This window comes from Cyrtonyx montezumae, unplaced genomic scaffold (assembly GCF_038088225.1).
Source record: "Cyrtonyx montezumae isolate F1298 unplaced genomic scaffold, pur_monq_1.0 scaffold_8, whole genome shotgun sequence".
Taxonomy (NCBI): domain Eukaryota; kingdom Metazoa; phylum Chordata; class Aves; order Galliformes; family Odontophoridae; genus Cyrtonyx; species Cyrtonyx montezumae.
The window spans coordinates 34,992,163-35,012,418 of NW_027072089.1; the positions used below are offsets into that span (position 1 = coordinate 34,992,163).

General features: G+C 38.1%; 1 protein-coding gene across 2 annotated transcripts in view; it reads left to right on the forward strand.

Annotated features, from left to right (window-relative positions):
• Positions 1 to 20,256, forward strand: part of TOX (thymocyte selection associated high mobility group box) — a 223,847-nt gene that overhangs the window by 103,106 nt on the left and 100,485 nt on the right. For both annotated transcript variants that reach the window (XM_065751909.1, XM_065751910.1), the window contains exon 2: positions 12,999 to 13,064. In XM_065751909.1, the coding sequence (XP_065607981.1) occupies positions 12,999 to 13,064 (66 nt within the window). The remainder of the gene's footprint in view (positions 1 to 12,998; positions 13,065 to 20,256) is intronic.

Consider the following 20,256-nt stretch of genomic DNA (forward strand, 5'->3'; position numbering starts at 1 on the left):
TGTTTGGTGGGGGGGGGGGAAATGCTGGAGAAGGTTCAAGGAGTTTGAAATATTCTCTCTGTGAGAAGAGTACGGGGTATCTGTCTGAGTGTGTTCAGAGCTGTTATTAAAAAAAGTGGCAGTCATTAATCATAGAACCATAGAGTGGCCTATGTTGAAAAGGACCACAAAGATCATCTAGTTTCAACCACCCTGCCATAGGTGGTTGATCACCAACCTCTAGACCAGGCTGCCCAGAGCCACATCCAGCCTTGCACTGAATGCCTTCAGGGATGGGGCATCTGCAACCTGTTTCAGTGTGTCACTACCCTCTGAGTGAAAAAGTTCCTCCTGACATCTAACCTAAGTCCTCCCCTGTTTTAGTTTAAAACTGTTCCTTCTTGTCCTATCACTGTCAACCCATGTAAACATTTGTTTCCCTTCCTGCTTATGCACTCCCTTCAAGTATTGGAAGGCCACAATGAGTTGTCCCTGGAGCCTTCTCCAAGCTAAACAAGCCCAATTCCCTCAATTGTTCTTCATAGGAGAGGTGCTCCATCCCTCTGATCATCTTAATGGCCCTCCCTCTGGAACTGTTCCATGAGCTCTGCATCTTTCTTGTGCTGGGGGCCCCAGGCCTGGATTCAGTACTCCAGATATGGCCTCACAAGAGCTGAGTAGAGGGGGACAATCATCTCCCTCTCCCTGCTGACCACCCCTTTTTTAATGCAGCCTAGGATATAATTGATCCTCTGGGCTGCAAGTGCACACTGCTGGCTCATGTCCAGTTTCTTATCCACCAGGACCCCCAAGACCTTCTCCACAGAGCTGCTCTCCAATTCTTCCCACAGTCTGTATAAATACCTGGGATTGCCCTGGCCCAAGTGCAACACCTTTCACCTGGTCTTGTTGAACCTCATTAGGTTAGTCTCCAGAATGGAGAAGGGAAGGATGGAAAAGGTAGTAAGATAAAGCAGGAGCATTGTCAAAGAGTTTGAACCAATGGGGAGAAATGCACAGAAGCACCTTTGCTGGAATTGTATCCAAGGCAGAATTTGACAATAAGCCTTCAGGGATGTTGAGTGAAATCTATCCTGCTATTATTGAGAGGATGGATTTGCCTGTCCAAGGAACTTCGTTCCAGCGCTAATGTTTTGATCTCTTGCTGATATGCATGGGTTCTTGGAAAGGCAACAGGCGTGGCTCTGATAATGCCAGGTCTGTGTAACTTTTGCTATCTGATTGGCTGTGAGAAATGTACCTTTGTAGATTCAGAATGTTCTGGTCTGGGGAAAAACAGTAGCCAGCACTGAGGGTTACACTGTTACTGCAAGTAGGAAGAAGATGGAATAGTAATCCCCTTGAACAAGTTTTGGTAACAGGGTGACAAGTACAACTGTAACTATATTTTAACTCCTTACTTTCTGACCTAAAAATAAATTGAAATTTATCTGCACACATTTGCTACCTTTTCAGTTAAATCTATCAAATGTATACTGCATACATATCTTCCAATTGAGTGATATTTTGAACATTTCTAAGCTTCTCTGCTTTTGAATGACCTATTTTGAAACAGAATACTCCAAAACGTTCTATACTATTCTACTAGTATTTCTCAGGTTTACCTGTAGCCCGTATAGAAAAGTCAATGCTCCAAGCTTTGTCAAACTTTTGAATCTTTGTTGAAACTGTGAACAACTTATGTTGCCTCAAATTCACTTTTAAGAAGTGTGAAGCTCCAGGTGTTTGCTTAATGCAGACATGAATTTAGATACGTGTAGCATTCCTCATGAAAGTAATCTGTTGAAATTAATGGAGTTCCTGTTATGCCAAAGTAACTGAATAGAAGTGGGATTGTCCATGTGGCTGCAATGGTAGCTATTTTGCTAAACTGTGATCATTTATCAGCCCTAAAGTACGATATAGTTGTCATGACAAGACCTTCTTTTTCAACAGAAGTCTGTGTTTTGCTAAAACCTTGCAATTAGTCATTTTTGTTACCACCCTCTCCAGGTCTCATTTAGTTGTACATAATGAGATCTTATCAGACTGTGCTAAATAACTTGGTTTACCAGAGATTTAATCTGATTACGTTTGGCAAGTATTTCACTATTTTATGGATATTCCTGTACATTTCTGAGATATTGGGCCCTATCTCATCACAAATTTGAATGAGTGCTTGGTTTTAAATAGTCTTACAGTCTCATCTGCTTTAACAGGATGACTTATTGCACATACTCTAATGACCTGCTGCATTGGTGTATGGTGCTCAAGTTCTTAAATGATCAAGTCTTTCTTATACTTCTGAAAATTATATTTATAAATATATAGTGACTTTCTTTTCCTTACAGTTTTACTCATGAGGCATTGCAGTATGTGGACAAGACTTTCTAGTTATCTGACAGTGGTTACCTTTAATTTGTGTAAAATCATAGGATTTTCAGAATAATGATAGTTTTGTTTGTGCTTTTGTTGTTGCTGTTGTAGTAGTCCATTTTATTTCTATGTTTCTTCTGTATAGAAGCAAATGTTCTTTCCCACAGGAACTATATACACACCCCATTCACTCTATAAGTAACACTGTGGGTCACATTCTGTCCATGAGTCCCTGAACCCAACACCTACTGTAGTCATGCAAGAGAACAGTTTTGTCCTCTTTGTGCAAAACTCATTCACTAGGATCTATGGAGTCTTCTGCAGTAAAGAAGCACAGGGATCTCTGCATGAGGGCACACAAAACCTCCTTTTTTTCTTTCATCATCTGTCTGCTTTCTGCAGATCCTTTAGATTAAGCTTTTCAATTTATTGTATAATTTACCATTTGAAATGACAAGACTGAGATAAATATCAACAAAAAAATTACTCTGAAACTCAGAATTAAGAAGGGCTCTATTTGTCTTATTCTATCTAAATCAGTACCTATCCATGTGGCAATGGTAAAGTTCCCCTCCCCGTCCAAGATGCAGGATTAGACCTGGTTTGAAACAGGCCAGATGGATTAGGATTAGAAAATATTGCAAGTCTACCAGGTTAAACAAATTTTCTCAGCAAATGTGACCTAAAAAATAAAGGACTACTCTTAGTTATTCAAACCTTTCCACCTTATCACCTTGTCTTCCCAGTGGGTGGCTACATCTATAATTTAGTGTGGATTGAGTAAAATAATAACAAAAGCATTTGCCACTTTGATCTCAACATGTTTATTTAACGAGTGTTCAATATGCAAGAGATAGTTTAGCATGGGAGTCCAGACTACAGTGTGTTGTGGCTTTTTAAAAAATTTTATTTAACACCCAAGGTTAAAAGGAGCAGGAGCCCAGCTGAGTGAGTTCAGAGTTCATCTCTGCATGCTCACTGTCTTCCATTTAAATGTACACAAAAGACTAATACAGTACCCGCTCTCCCCTGGGCTGTCTTTGATACGTTCTGCTGTGCCCAGACTCTGCCACTCCTCCTATCAGTCTGATCCTACTTCTATTAGCCCGCTGTGCTCAGCACTGTAACCTCATTCAGCTAGTGCTCTGCATGAAGGCTAACAACTTCAAGGCTCTGTCAGGCATTGACACATGCAGGCTCCAAGCGGGAAGCTAAACACCCCCCTTCACCTCCTCTCCTTTCCACATTAACCTCTATTAAGTGCAGAAAAAGCACAAATGCTGTAGTGCCATCATTCAGGTTTTAACTACCAGTGTATATTTAGATATTCAGCCAGTTTGCCACCTTTGAGAACATACCTGGGAAACCCTATGGTTCTTTCCCTTTCTTACAACTAGAGCAATTAAATAGCAAGCTTGCTTAGGAAATGTAAAGCTTGCTTAGGAAATGTAAAGTAAACATAGATGTTTATGACACAGAGGAAAGAATCTGAAAGAAAACTTTGACACTGCTGCCTATACTCTTTGAGGAGACAGTATGTCTTATAAATGGAAAATAAGATGAAAATGGTCTAATTTTAGGATAATCAAGCAGGGTATTTTCAGAATGCTTCCACTTTGAAAGGCAGGCTGTGGGAATGGCAGAGTGCAGTTCTTGCCTGCTATCATGCTTTGATCCAAGCACTGAGTCCTACACTTATCAAAGTTCTTTGGGTGCTCAGGACAGAGAGAGTTTTGTCACAACTGATTTTTTTGTTTGTTTTTTTCTTCTCAGTATAGGTGTCAGATAGCAATTCTCTGAGAAGCAACACCTTCGCTTCCAGCTCTACCTGTGCCTGTCCAACTCACTGCTCACTCCAGTGAGCCATGGAGACTGGGGCAGTTTCCTTCCCAGCTCCACCTGGGAGCAGAAAGCTCCTGCTGTCATCATAGCCATCAGCAGTAGAGTCTAAGCAGGACCTCCAATCACATCTTGACTTTCTCATGAAGGGCAGATGCCACTTGCAGATGATACTTCCCATGCAAAAGAGTAAATGATGTGTATTTCACATCACATGATGTGTCATTCACATCACATTTGGTTTTTCCCAAGGCAGCAGGATGTCTGTTCTGCTACAAGAGTAGTAGATGACAATATGCCTAACCCACACATCAACGTACTTGGATTAGGTAAGTGTATCCTACCGAACATTTATAATTTGGACAACACATAAGAGAATGAAAACATAGGAAAATCCTTCATGAATCCTAATACTTCATTCTTGAAAGCCAATTAATTAAAATGAATAAAAAAGAAAATCTTGGGACACATAGTTCTTCTGTACTGCTTTGCATGTCAAACTTTCTGTGACCTGGAGGGCTTTAAGTGTTGTAGGTGGGACTGGGCTTCCTTGTGTCCTTCCAGTCTGTATCGATCAACCTGGGGCCATAGAGGCACGTTTACTTTTGGCATGGTGCTGCATTCAGGCATTTTCACTCAATCTCATAATTCTTCAATAAATCTCCTGTTTCAAAAAACATTCCTGGAAGGACAGAGGGAAGACAGCAAAACAGAGACAAACGAAGTCAATAGTACTAGATTGTTGGGGTTTTTTTTGTTTTGGTTTTTTTTTACAATTTTCCTGTGGTACTCCCTCATTAAGGTGTCAAGCCCCTTTCCTGGAAAGGTTGCCTGTCTGGAATACATTACTGTAACCTGTCTTGGGCAAATTTAACATGCGTTTGGTACAGAATACAAAATGGAGTTCAGGAGACAAAACAGAGTTTCAATTTAATACAGATATACTCTCTCCCAGACTTTATCAAAAAAGAGGCTTTCCATCATGCAGTGCTGTTTACAGAATGTCTGTTTCTACGTTTGATAGTTCATAATAAGATGAGCTGTTTCTTTAGCATGGTCATTTGTTGATTTATGTTACATCCCATCATTATTTTTGTCTCATTTCAGCATCTCTGAGTACAATAAAACATTGTTCTGCTTGTCACTGAGCCACCTGTGACAATGTCTACTCTTATCATTTAGTTTAAAATGTACAATATTACCTAGTTTTAAAGCTTTTTCAGGATTAGTGGCTTTTAGGTAATCTTAGTTATGAATGATATCTATAAGCTGTAAGCACTAAAATCACTAAATCACTGGAAATGAATAATCTTTTTCTACGATGTTCTTCTGACATTTTTCGAAAATACAACTAAAAATTGTGTTGGAGTTCTGTTAAAGCAAGGTAAACTGTAGTTAAAGAGTTTGTCTGAAGTTTAAAATTAAATCTAATTTCTAGTTCCAGTCAAAGATGATAGAAATTTGTATTCAGATTATAATTAATAACACAGGCTTTGAAGATCATTGATCCTTCGAAGAAACAAAGTTGTCTAGTCCATGTGTCTTTACTCAGCAGCTGTGCTTATTAAATACAGCAGCCTTCACCAATTTGATTATTTGTCTCCTTGCTTCTCCTTTATTTCAGAGTATTTCTGTTGAGATACTACCTATGCATAAAATGCTGTTCCACGTTGCTTCCCCTCAACCCATCCACAAGTTTATTTTGGCTTGAAAAAATGTTCATCATGCTTCCACACCTATACTGCAGTTGGACAAATTGTAGTACTGTCAAATTGTGCTGTTTTCCAGTATAAACTAGGAACAGCTTAGGTCAGCATCAAGGAAAGGAACCATGGCATTGATTTTTTTACCTTAGGTACTATAACTATACTTTCAGAACTTAGGGCTCATTGAGCAATGTGTACAAAGAGAAAGCAAATGGGCAATACCCTCAGAAGATGGAAAGAAAAACCTCACTTCTCTCAGCAACAGCAAAGAAGTGTGAGGTAGCAAGGAGGCAGTGATAAAAAGAGAGGAAGGAATTCATTTTCCCTGTAGTCCAGTTAGCGCAGATAACTCTTGCAGTGAAGGCAAAATGATTTGACAAAGAAAACGGTGAAGATAATGAAGATTCTGTATGTTTTGTTCTGTGTTTATGATTATGTGCATACTGGTTATAATATCTCTCTAATGTAGTCATATATAAAGAGTAAAAAGTACAATTTTTGCAAGCTTGTTACTTCATAATCATCATAATAAATGAATGCTGGCAGATTTGACTGAAACATAAGTGGGGGTGTGAAAACAGGTTTTCTGTCATTGTAAAACTGATGCTATGCCATGCTCATGGAAGACCAAAGCCAACTTTGGATCCTTGTCTAAATCCATGTCTGATAAAACAGCGTTACCATTCTGGACATTTGCTGAACTCTATCGCAGTTCTTGAATCAGTAAAAGTCAGGTACTGTTAACTTATATTTCTAACTTACATGAATAAATTGCATTTTATAACAGCATATTTTGTGCATGTTGCTTTCCAAACATTGTAAGTTGTTTTAAATATGGTTATTCTCTGAGGAATTCTAACTGGCCCTGAGATAGTGTTGCCTATATATTTTATTTTTAATAATTACTAAAAGATTATGATGAATTCTGAATATACATTAGTAAAAGTCCCAGATATATATCTTTTCATATTAAAATGCAGTCATATTCTTAGTTTGCTCTCACCCAAACTTCTCATGCAGTTACACTTTAATATGAAAAGAAATGTTGTCAAGAGTAGTTATTATCACACATCAGAATATTGTATTAGCATTCACTTTTTATAGATTAAAATGAAAGATTTTGAAGTCTGCCCTTAATGACACTGAACATTCTTGGGGACATGCTGGGAAAGCTTTAGATTAAACGTCATATGATATATACACATCATACATAGGTTCACAAAAGACAGTTCATTTAACTGCCTTTCTTTGTATTTCATCTGTTGTGTTTAGATGAATCATCCATAGGTTAAGTGATGCTTGTGCAATTTATTTGCTTGAAATCAAGTACAGTGAGTGGTGGGGATGTTCAGCAAATACAAGGCTCTTGTAGACATGGGATGATAATTAAGATAATATGATTTTGAAGGCATGATGTATAACTTGAAAGACAAGATTGTGATTGGGGTTGTCTTTGGATCATATTGATCTGTTGATTCTACTTGGATAGGCTGCTTGAACCACTGTCTCAATGCAGTGCAAGTTGGGAACCTTATGATTTAAGCTGTCCTGGAGGAGAACTGAGATGCAATGCTGCAGAACCTGCAAATTAAAAAGCAGTAAATACAAAGGTGAAATACTTCAGTATTGGAGAAGGCAGTAATTTCTGAAGTGGTTTATTTTGGTAATTTCTGATGCATGGAATGAAAGAAGTTCTTTTCCTGGGAAAAGAAAACTCTCCCTGGAAAGTTTCTTTTCCTGGGAGAAAGAAGTTGTAGGACTTTCCAGCTGATGAAATTGTTAGCTTTTTCATGGTTTATTGTTTCAGTGTAGTCTAGTCTCTGATTTTGGAGGTGGCAATACACTGCATCAGTATCTCTGAAGTTCTTTTTTGCTATTCAAGGCTTGCTTGTGTATATTTTTTTATCATAAAATTGTGGAACCATAAAATATCCCAAGTTGGAAGGGACCCACAAGATCACTGAGTCCAACTCCTGGCTCCACACAGGACCATCCAAAACCCAAACCATATGTCTGAGAGCAGTGTTCAAACATGTCTTGAATTCTGGCAGCTTGAGGCTTTGACCACTGCCCTGGGGAGCAGGTTCCATGCCTGACCACCCTCTGATGAAGAACTTTTTCTTAGTCCCCAGCCTGACTCTCTCTTGATGCAGTTCCTTGACATTTCTGTTGAGATTGGCACTGCCCCTCCACTCCCCTCATGAGTTGCAGCCACCATGAGGCCACTCCTCAGCCTCCTCTGCTCTGGGCTGAACAAACTGAGGGAACTCAGCTTCTCTTCAAGCACCTTGTCCTCCAGACCCTTCACCATCTCTGTAGCCCTACTTTGAATTCTCTCTAATAGTGTTATGTCCTTCTTACGTTGTAGCACTCAAACCTGCACCCAGTGCTTGTGGAGGGGCTGCACAGTGCAGACCAGAGTGGAACCATCTCTTTCCTTGCCTGGTGGCAATGTTGTGCCTGGAGCACTCCAGGATGTGGTTGGCCCTTTTGGCTGGTGGGGCACACTGCTCACTCAGATTGAACTTGCTGTCAACCAGAACCCCAGATCAGTTTCCACAGGGCTGTGCTCCAATTTCATCATCCACCCTGTACATATATTCAGAGTTGTCTCATCCCAGGCAGAAAATCCAGCACTTGCTTCCATTAAACTTCATGCAGTTGGTGATTGCTTGGTCCTCCAGTTTGTCACAATCTCTCTACAAGTCCTCTTCACCCTCGACAAAATCAGCAGCTCCTCTCAATTTAGTGTCATCACCAAACATGCTTGGTTTACCTTCAAATCCTGTAACCAAGTCATTACTGAAATCATTAAAGAGAACCAGCCCTAAAATGGAGCTGTACTAGTGACTGGCTGTTAGCATGGTGTACTATGATTCTTGGTGCCCTACTCATCTGACAAATATTCACCCATGGCATTATTTTTTTGTCTAAGTGAACATTTTGTCAGAAGGATGCTGTGATAAATGGTATTAAAAACTCTGCTAATATCAAAAAATATTACGTCAGCTGGTTTCCCTTGGTCAATTAGGTGTGTAATCTTTTCATAAAAGGCTATTAAGTTTTTTAAACAGGACTTTCCTGTCATGAACCCATATTGGCTGTTACCAATGACTACATTGTCTTTCAGATGTTTTTCAACAACTCCCAGAATAATCTCCATAATTTTACTAGGCACCAAAGTAAGACCTGTAATTACCAGGATCTTCTTTCTTGCCCTTCTTGAAAATTGGGGCATCTGCCAGCTTCCAGTCAACTAGGACTTCTACAGATTTCCAAGATTGCTGAAAAATAATTGAGAGCACTCTCTCAGTGATATCAACCAGCTCCTTGAGTACCCTGGGATGAATCCCATTGGGCCGCATAAGCTTATATGCAACCAGCTGGAGCAGCAAATCCACACAGATTTGGGGATAGCTGGGAGTTCATCATTACTGCAGTCATAGTTCTTCAACTCCGGGCTCCAGGGGGCCCAGAATCCATTATCATGTTGAAGGCAGAGGCAAAGAAAGCGCTGAATGTCTCTGCTTTTTCTGATCCCTATTTGTGAGGTGACCATCCTCATCAAGTAATGGACCAATATTATTTCTGGACCTCCTTTTACTGTTAACATGTTTTTTAAAAAGCCTTTTATATTGTCCCCCCACAGTACTGGCCATCTTCAAGTCTAATAGGGGTGGATTGTATAGGTCATCTGTATTCCACACTTCTTTGATAGAGATGATGAATAAACTCAACACTGAAGTAAAACTTTTTTTTTTTCAACTTTGGATTACATAAATCATAATTTCCTTATTTTAGAACCATTTTAGTAAATATTAAGAACTTATTCCTAAACACCTGCTGTAGAAAATGTATGTGTATATGCATTGTTGTTTGAGTTTACACTTGGTTTGCAGGCTTGTGTCTGATGTCTTCAGGACCACCAAGGAGTCACGCGTCACACTGCAGTAGTGCTGTAAATGTTTTTACATTTACAGTGTTTACTACAGCTGTAAATGTTGTACAAGTACTAACATGGGGACAGTGTTAGGGCCAGCTAATACATCCTGCAATTATAAACACTACCAAAAAATCACATTCCATAAAATCTTATTAAACTATACAACCCAATACACAGTATTTTATGCATACTTATAACAGAGTTAAGTATTACAGTAATTAAAGTCCATGTTCAAATATTGACAAAATTAGGTTATAAATCAAACAGCATCTAGGTATTTTTAGATATTAACAAGTCACTCTGATTTTACAGACATTATGCATCAATATTTTTTTTTTCTGAGAATTTGCCCTAACAAATTGATCCAAAATATTGCAGAAGATCATTTCTTATTTAAGACACAAAAGGCTAGGAAGTTTAACTTTTAGATACAGATTTTGTAGTTACTTTAAGTCTGCAGACTGTATTAGAACTGGAGAATTTCAGCGCTAGAGAGAGTGCCACAATCAATATGAAATACTGAGATTTGAGATCCTACCAGTGCCTGAAACACCAGAAATAGCAGTGCACTGATCAGATAGGAAGGTGGTCCAAGAACAACACAAAGAATGATAAAAATTTCCAAGGTTTATGGAAGACTGACTTTAGTTCAATTTTTTCTGTGAATGCAGATTTAGTGATTGTAAGCTTGGGACGAAAGACATGTGATGAAACATCCAAAGGAAGATAATATTAATATACTGAAAGATTAGTTTTCTTCACTAAGATTCTTTTCTCAAATCAAAGGCTCAGGTGTTACTGAAGGCAAAATAAATTGAAACAACCTTGGACAGCATCTAGCCAATAAACATGCAAAGAAAGAAATTTCTTCAGGTTTATTGCAACTAAGCATATCATATTTGAATTATGGCAATGTTTGTAATGCAGAGTAGCAGGTATATGATTTCAACTAGAAAAATTAAAAATGGGAAACTTCAGGAATCATGGCCACCATAACTAGTCAGTTTAACTAGTCTGTCCATAGTACTTTTCATAAATATAATGTGGAATGCATTTTTTCTGAAAAAATGTATGCAAGTTAATTTTAAAATCTCTAAGAAACTATGACTTGGTTGTTGATAAAATGCTTAATTACAATCTAAAATAGGATCTTGTACCTTATTTCAGAACTGAATGTCTTTAACTTCCATCTCTCAATGCTAAATCTCATTATCTTGCTGTCAGAAAGGCTGACATTTTGCTAACAGACATCTTTCTGGAGTCTAAGTACCAATCACAGTGATCAGGGCACTTTTCAGTCTTTTGCCTGATGAGATGAATGAGGTGAGCTCCTCTTGGCCTTATACTAGAGTGCTTGGTTTCCAATAGTAGGCTGTGAAATATCTCCCCAGAATTTCATCTTTCAGTTTATTTGCACAGAAAAAAAATAATTAAAAAAAACAAATGAACTTTTATTCCATTCAGCTTTGAATGTAAATAAATAGGAAAGTTCTTGAATGAGGAAATTGAAAGAAATAGTAGGTGTAACCAAAAAAGACAAAAACAAAACTGAAAGCAAAACAACAGTGAATAAAAGAAAGATCATCCCTGTTTTTAGGAGCTTATCTAACTACCTTTCTACCATCAGACTTTGGAAATGTGTAGTTCCTATTTCAGATCTGTGTTCATAACATCATCCTTTCCTTCCATGAAAACGGATTCTGACAAATAAGCTGTGACTGTCTATTATGACACCGTTCAGGAAGGGCAGGCCACTGTCTGCTGTGCCAGCAGCTGGGACATATTCATTCTTACTGCTGCTGTTACAAGTCTTGAAGAAGAGGATGAAGAGCTGGAAGCTGAAACCTTTACAGCTGCTTCAGCAAAACTTGTGGAACTATATACCAAAGCCACAGTTTGACTGTACCACTTAGCAGGTAGAATATCCTGAGAAGTTCAGGATGGAATGAGCAATGTCCACAGGAAATTTGCTGCCACCTTCTACAGAAGTAAAGGAAGCTCAGTCAGCGTTGGGGATTTTTTTTAAATGCCGATGCATTATCAAATATAATGGCTCATTTCCAAAATATGTCACCCTAGACATTCACAGAAGGGGTCAGGTAAAAGTTATTTCAAACAGACCTTGTAACAGCTGGAAATCTGTGGTTGATGGCTTGTGATAGGGATTCCTGCTGTTATGCATTTCTATTTGAAATGTTTAAAAAGATTTTCCCTATCTTCTGAACGGACACTAGCGCTGTAGTTACCTTGTTGGCACATCCACTTGAGTGAGCATGATGGAAGTTCTGTGGGGACATTTTCCAGATGAGAATCCAACCTTAATGATTCTATGATTACATAAGAAATCATTAGTTTTATAATTCTTTGTGCTGTACAGGAGGAGGCTTCAGTTCTGACAGATTTTCTCCATCTTGACCCTCAGTTTTTAATCATTTCCTTTCTATGACATTTCTGTTACTTCTTAATTGCAGTTGAGGGGAGAAAAAGAACAAGAAATTGCTTTGTATACATTTCCGTGAATGCTATTTAACATTTATTGAAGGATATTTTGGCAGTTCTAATTATGAAAGTTTATTTTATTCACACATCAAGCAAACTATCCTTTTAAGCTATACATACTGGAGATATACTCTTTCATACATTCAGTCTGAAAGCTATCTGGAAATGTATTTCCTACTTTCTCATATGAGAATATTTCAATATGAGGGGGCTTAATTTGTTTTGAAATCTCAACTCTTGTTCTGTTCAAAAGCTAAAGTTGGAATCCATTAAGATACTTTTTAGTGTGGTTTCTATTCTCATCTTCCTTTTCTCAGTAACTGTGCAATTCACTTAGCACTTCATTACAACCAACAGCAATATGTATACATGGTGCACAAAATGAGCCATTTTGTTTTAAAACAGATTGCAGATGAAAGGAAACCATTCATTTCTTCCTTGCTAGCTGTAATTACTGAAGCGCTAATTACTCCAAATCACTGACATCCAGGGTCAATAAGGATGACAACAGGAACATCAAAGACAAGATGCACACATGCAATTAGAAGTCTCTAAAACCAGGCTATAATATTGGTTTATGGCTACTGTGGGTTTTTTTCGGTCTATGATGAAAAATATTCAAGTTTTCTAAATGTTTACTATTATTTCTTTTGCAGTTTGACGGCGAGAACATGTACATGAGTATGACAGAGCCAAGCCAGGACTATGTGCCAGCCAGCCAGGTGGGTTAATTAATCTTCTCTGCCTTGTTTCAAATTGTAATTAAAAAAATTCAAAGAATTGCATTGCAAATGAGTGGCACTATCAGTAACTGCTGCAATCAGGAATAATCATAATTTATAAACAAAGCATTTAAGCCTTGTTTCCAGTTAATGAGATAGAGTTGATAAAACAGTGGAGTTGGCGCTTGTTGAACGATACTACCTTGTTTCCTCTCCAGAATGCAAGCAGCTGTTTTGCCAGCATGATCTTTCCTAAACAGTTGTTTTACCTTCAGGAAATAAAGTCTTTACAGGTGCAGGTTATTTGTTTATCTGACTGCAGACAAGTTAATCATTATAAGCTACACATGTCACAAATAGCTTTAATTATCACTCCTAGGCCAGTTGTAGTTGACGAATTGCATTTTTAACACCGTTAGCAATTAGGTTAGGGAAATGGTTCAGTCTTCTTTAGCTTTCAGCCCAGAAGGTTTAGTGTTATGCAGATATTTATGGATATTTTTTAGTCCCTCTTTTGGGAAACCATACACTAAATTCTAGTATTAGACATATGTTTTAAAATTCTTTCAAAAACATTTCCACTTGAGCTGTTAGCTGCTATAGTTTTCTATAAATCTAAAGACTTCAGCTATTTCTTAAATTGCAGGATTAATTCTATATTAGTGCATAGTGGTGCAGGTCAGTTATACTGTGTCATAGAAATAACACTGAATAATTGAAACTGTGGTCTAGGTCATGAAATGTCTCAAGCCCACCGGTGGCTAGTGTGATATGCCTCTTTCTGACAGGATAAGGGGATAATATGAAGCTCTCTTATTAGATGGGAAATGTGTTTGGCTACAAGGTGAATGTGTACAGGTGAGTTGGGTATAATTTAGAAATCAGCAGCCCTGGAAAGTGACAATACACTCAGATGAAATGTCCTCATGAAGTAGGGTTCTTCAAACAGTCATGACAGGCTACTTAATCGTAGCGCATAGTATGAAAGTGCATTTGCAGCAGGGAAGCGAGAGGTTTTATGAGATGAATTGCACTGTTTAGTCAGGAAGACCATCTTCAGAATGTTCTGCCATGTTTCTTCCTAGTCTTCAGTTGAAGTTATTGTCAAACTACCTTTAGAGACCAACTGTACTTTGCATTTAGGATTTGTGCATGATTCAACTTATTCAGCTAAGAACTCTCCAAGATCCAGAGGTAGTTTAGAACAAAACTGTTTGATTAAAAAATGAAAAATTATATTATTAATTCTTCTCTAACCATTAATCCAAGAACTGTACTGACAAGTTTTAGTATTACTATTAGATTAAAGCAGCATAGTATCATCTCATTTATGCCTTAAGGGTTTTGAAGTGCAAGGGCTAATTGAATTTGTTTGAAACAGTAGAAATACAAACTCTGTGAATGATTGCTGTTATAAGGCAGCTGCTACCTTACAGAGAATCATTACATCTATCTTAAATAGTTTTGAACAAAGAATTGCAAATCCACACTATACATCAGAATTATTTTTCTTCTGTTGATATTTTGTACTGTGTGTATGCATGTAGTTTAAATAATTTAAATGGCATATTGAAAAATTAAGAGCATAAGTTTTAATCTTTTATGCAGTTTCTACTATGCATACTTATGCTAACAAGGCCCAGATCCATAGCGATATTTATGCATCTAGCACTCACTGATTTCAATGAAAGTATGGTTCTTAAGGTACCTTTAAAGATCTGGGGCTAGATATTTTAAGTGCAAATGATTTTGTCTTCAAGGAAAACCATCTATCAGTTCTGACATTTCCAAATTCAAAGGTGCTAGAAAACTATTTAGTTACTAAGAGCTGGAACCAATAAAGGGCTTATATACTTAGAAACTCATTTTGGCAAAGCCTAGCTTTTGGGTGTCTAGCTCCTGGGTAAAATTTAAACCCCAGATTACTTGTCAGAACTCTCTGTCCTCTACTGGGGGATCCATATGGCAAAGAGATACTATAACAGCCAGGCACACACAGTGCCCGACTGACTGATGTCATCATCCTTTGGCTTTTGCACCACCTTACCTCTTATAGTGGTTCTTTCCTAATACTGCAAGCATCTTACACCACTGTAGTGGATTTTTTAAGGAAAAAAAAAAAAAAAAAGCCTGTAATAATAACTTAATACTAAAAAGAAAAACACATACCGGGAACAGAAAAGAGTGGGTGTTGGAAATCCTTCCTCTCTCTTGTTTAGGTAAGATACTTAAAGTGCATAAGAAACTTTTCCAAACCTGCTCCTGATGCATATAACTGCTGGTAATTCCTTTAAGGAACCAATCAGTTCTTCACTGATGTTACTGGTTATTTCTTCACTGACCACTATAATGTGGTGCAGTTCCTATCTCAGGTGTAAATATTTAGTGGTAACTCAAAATTGGTGAACTAGCCACCATTGCAGTAGCCAATCTGGAGGGTTTATTTTGCAGAAAGAGTAAAGTATTCACTGTTGTGAAAATAAAACATGCAAGACTGAGTACGCTACTGGATAGGGTGAGGAAGAAGAAGGAATATGACTGTATATTCTTATCTTCTGTGTTTTCTGATCTATTTGCTCATTTTCCTCTCATTGTTACTGGATGTAGAAAAACTCTAGTCCTGTAAGAAGATATGAGAAAATTTTCTCTCACAGATAAAACTCTAGTCACTTAATCCATAGAGTTTTCTGTTTCCATTTTCAAGCTGTGATTACGAGCTTTGAAGTTGCATGACTTCAAGGAGAGGAGTGCAGGCTTCCTCCCATCCCCAACAACTCAGATGTTCCCCTCAGAGGTCAGAGGTGAAGATTAGAAACCATCCAGAATAAGTGAATTCAGTTCTCTATTTCACTCAGTGGATGCACATCTGTTAGCAAAAATATGAATCCCATGTTAGGAGAGGCATGGCTGTACCAGAAACTTTTATTTAAGCTCTGATCGTGATGACTGGGTTAGCCATGAGCATCATTTTCTGATTTCAGAGTGTGACCCAGCTTATTTGGGAGGTATGTTGGCAGTCTGGGTCATGATACAGTGCGTCAGAGACCAAGGAATTTCCTTTAAGCTCTCTTCAGGATTATGTGGCTATAGAGGCAGGATATTTTGGGTCTTGGTGCATGCTGACATACTCACCTCCTTTCTTTGGATCTAAACTTGAGAAGTGAGCATTGCCTGCTTTGCCTCCTTACTTCTCCTAGAATCTAGCATTTCTAGAGTTCTGGAGGCTATAAGATGAAGTACAGGCTATAACATGCAGAACAAAATAAAATTTAGACATCAGAATTGTTGCAATTGCTCCAAAAAACCTGAACTTTGCACTTCAGTTCTTCTTGTTTACTACAAAGTGTTTATATCCAGAAAAACATCGCCTTCTATTATTTTAAGGGTTTTAATCAATGTATTATTTTTAGGCTAAGATAAATAAAAGCTCAGCCATTGGATAGGCAAAATAGAGTTTTGCTCCTTTTGCTATGTAGCATCAAACATCTGCATAGCTTGGTAATCCAAGACAAGTTGCCTCACAGCATCCCTCAACAATTATCATTTCTGTTCAATTTTCAAATCAGTACATGCTTTGGGACTTATAGACTAAGTTGCTAAGTAGCAACATATGGCTCACTACTGTTCCTGTGATGTTGCTGCAAGCAAATAGCATACTTCTATACTTGAAATGATTTTTGCAGAAAGGCAGTGCTGGAGCTGAGCCAGAAGTGTAAGTATACAGTAAAAATTAATGATATTCTTTTAGACTGTCCCAAAAGGCTGTTTGGCAATGCTGTCTCTGTGTACATTTTATATATACATGTAAGTACTGTATTTTTGGTTATGATATATGTAGCACAGGACTCAGCACTGCAGGCATCTCCTAAATGAGTTATGCCAACCATATTAACAAACATATATAGTAAAACTACATGACATTTTCACTACTAATTGCACTTCAATCTGAAAATATTTATCATTTTAAAATAAAACTATGCCAACTGCTCTGCATTTCAAATTCTCACAAATATATTGTTTTCTCCTCACACCTGTAATTGGAATCTTGAAGATGAATTGTTCTTCATGTAATTTCTTCTCCTGTAATTTGTCTGTCATATACAATACAAAATAAAATTATACTGTTTCTTTTACACTTCTTCCTGGTCACAATACATAATGTAATTCAGGACTCTTGTATAGATCCTCAGCACTATTCTAAGCCTTCCTTAGGCTTGATAAATATTTAGATGTGATCCAAAGGGAGGGAGATGTGATCCAAAGGGAGGGAGAGGAACTGACCTGAAGCTAGTGATATGGGGCAGTATCTCAATAGCACTTATGGTAAAATGCGAGCTACCTGAGGGAGAAGGGTAATACTCTTTGTACAGAGAAGGTATTTTCCTACCTTCCTGAGGTATGACAGAGTGACCTATGCATGTTATATATACATGTCCTTTAGCATAGCAGGCCCTAACGGTGTTGAAACTGTTTCACCCTGTACAGCTCCAGGATAAAATTGGATAGAATGATGTGTGAGAGATTCTTCATGTTATTAGGAAAGTATTCCTCTGCCTTTTGTTGCCATATGCACATGATTGTAATTTTATCCCTAACTTCCTATTTCATATTTATACCCTAATGGCTTATTGGGTTAGTTATTGCTCATATGAACTAGGAATGGATAAATGCTACATAGTAGATGTCCTTTCTTGTTCTCAGTTGTTCCTTTCACAGAATCATAGAATCACAGAATCATATATTAATTTGGGTTAAAAGGTATCTTAAAGATCCCCAAGTTTGGGTTAAAAGGTATCTTAAAGATCACAAAGATCACCAGCCATAGTGTGGGCATGGCTACCACCCACCAGCTCAGGCTGCCCTGATCCCCTTCCAACCTGGCTTCCAACCTTCAGGGATGGGGTACCCGCAAATTAACTGGGCAGCATATGCCAGTGCCATGTTGCCTTTTGAGTAAAGAACATCTAACCTAAATCTCCCTTATTTTAGTTTGAAACCATTGTCCTATCACTGTCAGACCAAGTAAAAAAAATTGGTCTACTTCTTGCTTATAAGCTCCCCTCGAGTACTGGAAGGCTGCAATGAGGAGCATTCTCCAGGCTGAACAAGCCCAGCTCCCTCAGCCTGTCTTCGTAAGAAAGGCATTCCAGCCTTCTGATCATCTTCATGGCCCTCCTCTGGACCCACTGAATTCCTGTGCTATGGGACCCCAGTCCTGGATGCAGTATTCCAGATGGGGCCTTACAAGGGCAGAGAAGGGGAGGACAGTCATCTCCCTCATCCTGATGACCACTCCTCCCTCTTTTGATGCAGTGCAGTCTTTCCAAGAGGTAGGCTAGCATTTTAGGGGTACTGCATCTCATTTCTGCCAGATCAGACACTTCACACATAGATCTAGATTCACAGTTAGCAGAGCACTGTGGGATTTGCCTCCATTAGAAAGGAGTCAGAAAAACACAGCATTCTTAGATGGAGAACACTGCAGCAGTTCTCCATCTTCCTGAATCTCCTGTCCAGAAGGAAAACCGGAGTGTAAGAGTGCATCATGAAAGATACATTATCAGGGTATGCATATCCAAGTGTGGACTTTCCCATGCTATTTCCATCCTCCAGACTTATAGTCTGGAATTCTCATGAACTAGGGGCCTAAGTCTTTTCTCCATTAAATCACACAGACTTTCTTTTTTTTTTTTTTTTTCTCAAAATATGGATATGCATCATTTAGTCGTATAGTTTCTTCCAGTACAGTGTGCTTCTGTCACTTACAGAAGACATTCAAACCACATTCAAAAGCCAAAATAGGACAGCTCAGGAATGAGTTGATATACAAAAACCTCCTCATGGGTTGGACAACTGTCTTAGTGAAGGAAGACTTAGTACTGGGTCACTTTATCCCTTAGTACTATTTCCTCACCGTTAAGTTGCTGCAGTCATCAAATTCATACTGTGAAGCTTAATGTAATGCCTGTCTGCGTTCCCAAGAAGATATATCTCAGTTGATGGTCAGAGTGGTCTGCTGTAATCTGATGTATACACACTACCCTGGAGTACAGGAAAATCCTACCCACAATTTGGGAAGCCTGTATTTGCTTGTTAGTAGAAAGGCTTCTCCATACTGAGAGGGCAAGACCACTTGATCAGTCTGCTGGTTGGCTGCAGATCAGTGCTCCTAAAAATCACATCCACCTGTTTTCCTGGTCCGCTATCTTGTACTTGCAAGTACAGTAACAACAGAAAGGATTCCACTTTTTTGCTTCTCCGTTTCTGTGAAGTAGTCTATAGGAGCCACTTTCCAAACTATTGGGATATAAATTTAAATCGACTCAGGGAAAGAAAACCATCAGGCATCACTTTCATATTCTGAATGAGTGGTTGAAGATAAACATGATCTTAGCCTTTCCCTTTTGTGTAGAATGTGATCTTTTAGTATGCCCTTGGGATCAGGTCCAGAGTCTGGAAAGAATTGTCTCCATGCTAACAGTACATCAGCAATTGCATTAGCAAGAGTGTGTGTGTGTGCATATATGTATTGTAAAACCACGTATGACTGCAATTAGCATTAATAGAAAATGTATGCACATGTAGTGTGTATGTATTCATGGATAGGGTTTTGCCTTTGTATTTTATGTAATCAAATGCATACATTTTTATTTAAAATGTCAAAATTAAAGGCTGTTGATCTGTGTTCAAAATTTTTTTCAAAGTTTACAAAAAAGATACAACTTTCCTTTACTAAAATTGGATTCAGTCAAGTTGCTCATTAAGTACTGGACTTCTATTCCAACCACATGAAGAAATGTATATGACCCTACTTATCTCTGAAAAATCCATTTCTTAATGAAACTAGGTTTTTACTTTTTACCCGGTTCTTTCACTTAAAGCCTATTCTGTAGCACACATTGTAAAAACACCAAAGAGGGCAAAATCTTTTCCCTAAGAATTCTAGGCAAAGATATTCATAATTACAGGTGGATAAACAAGAGTCTCTCTCCAGTCTTCAAAAATTATTAGCAAAAAAAATCATGTCCAAAATTGAGATCACATCAGAAACCTTGGCAGCTACAAATTTTTCATCCCTTTATTCATCTTCTGGCTGTAGAATCCTTGCACTTATATTTTCTTTACAAACATGAAGGCTGAAAACTTTTTAATGAAAGCAGTTTTTGAGGGTAATTGCCTTGCTGCAATAGTT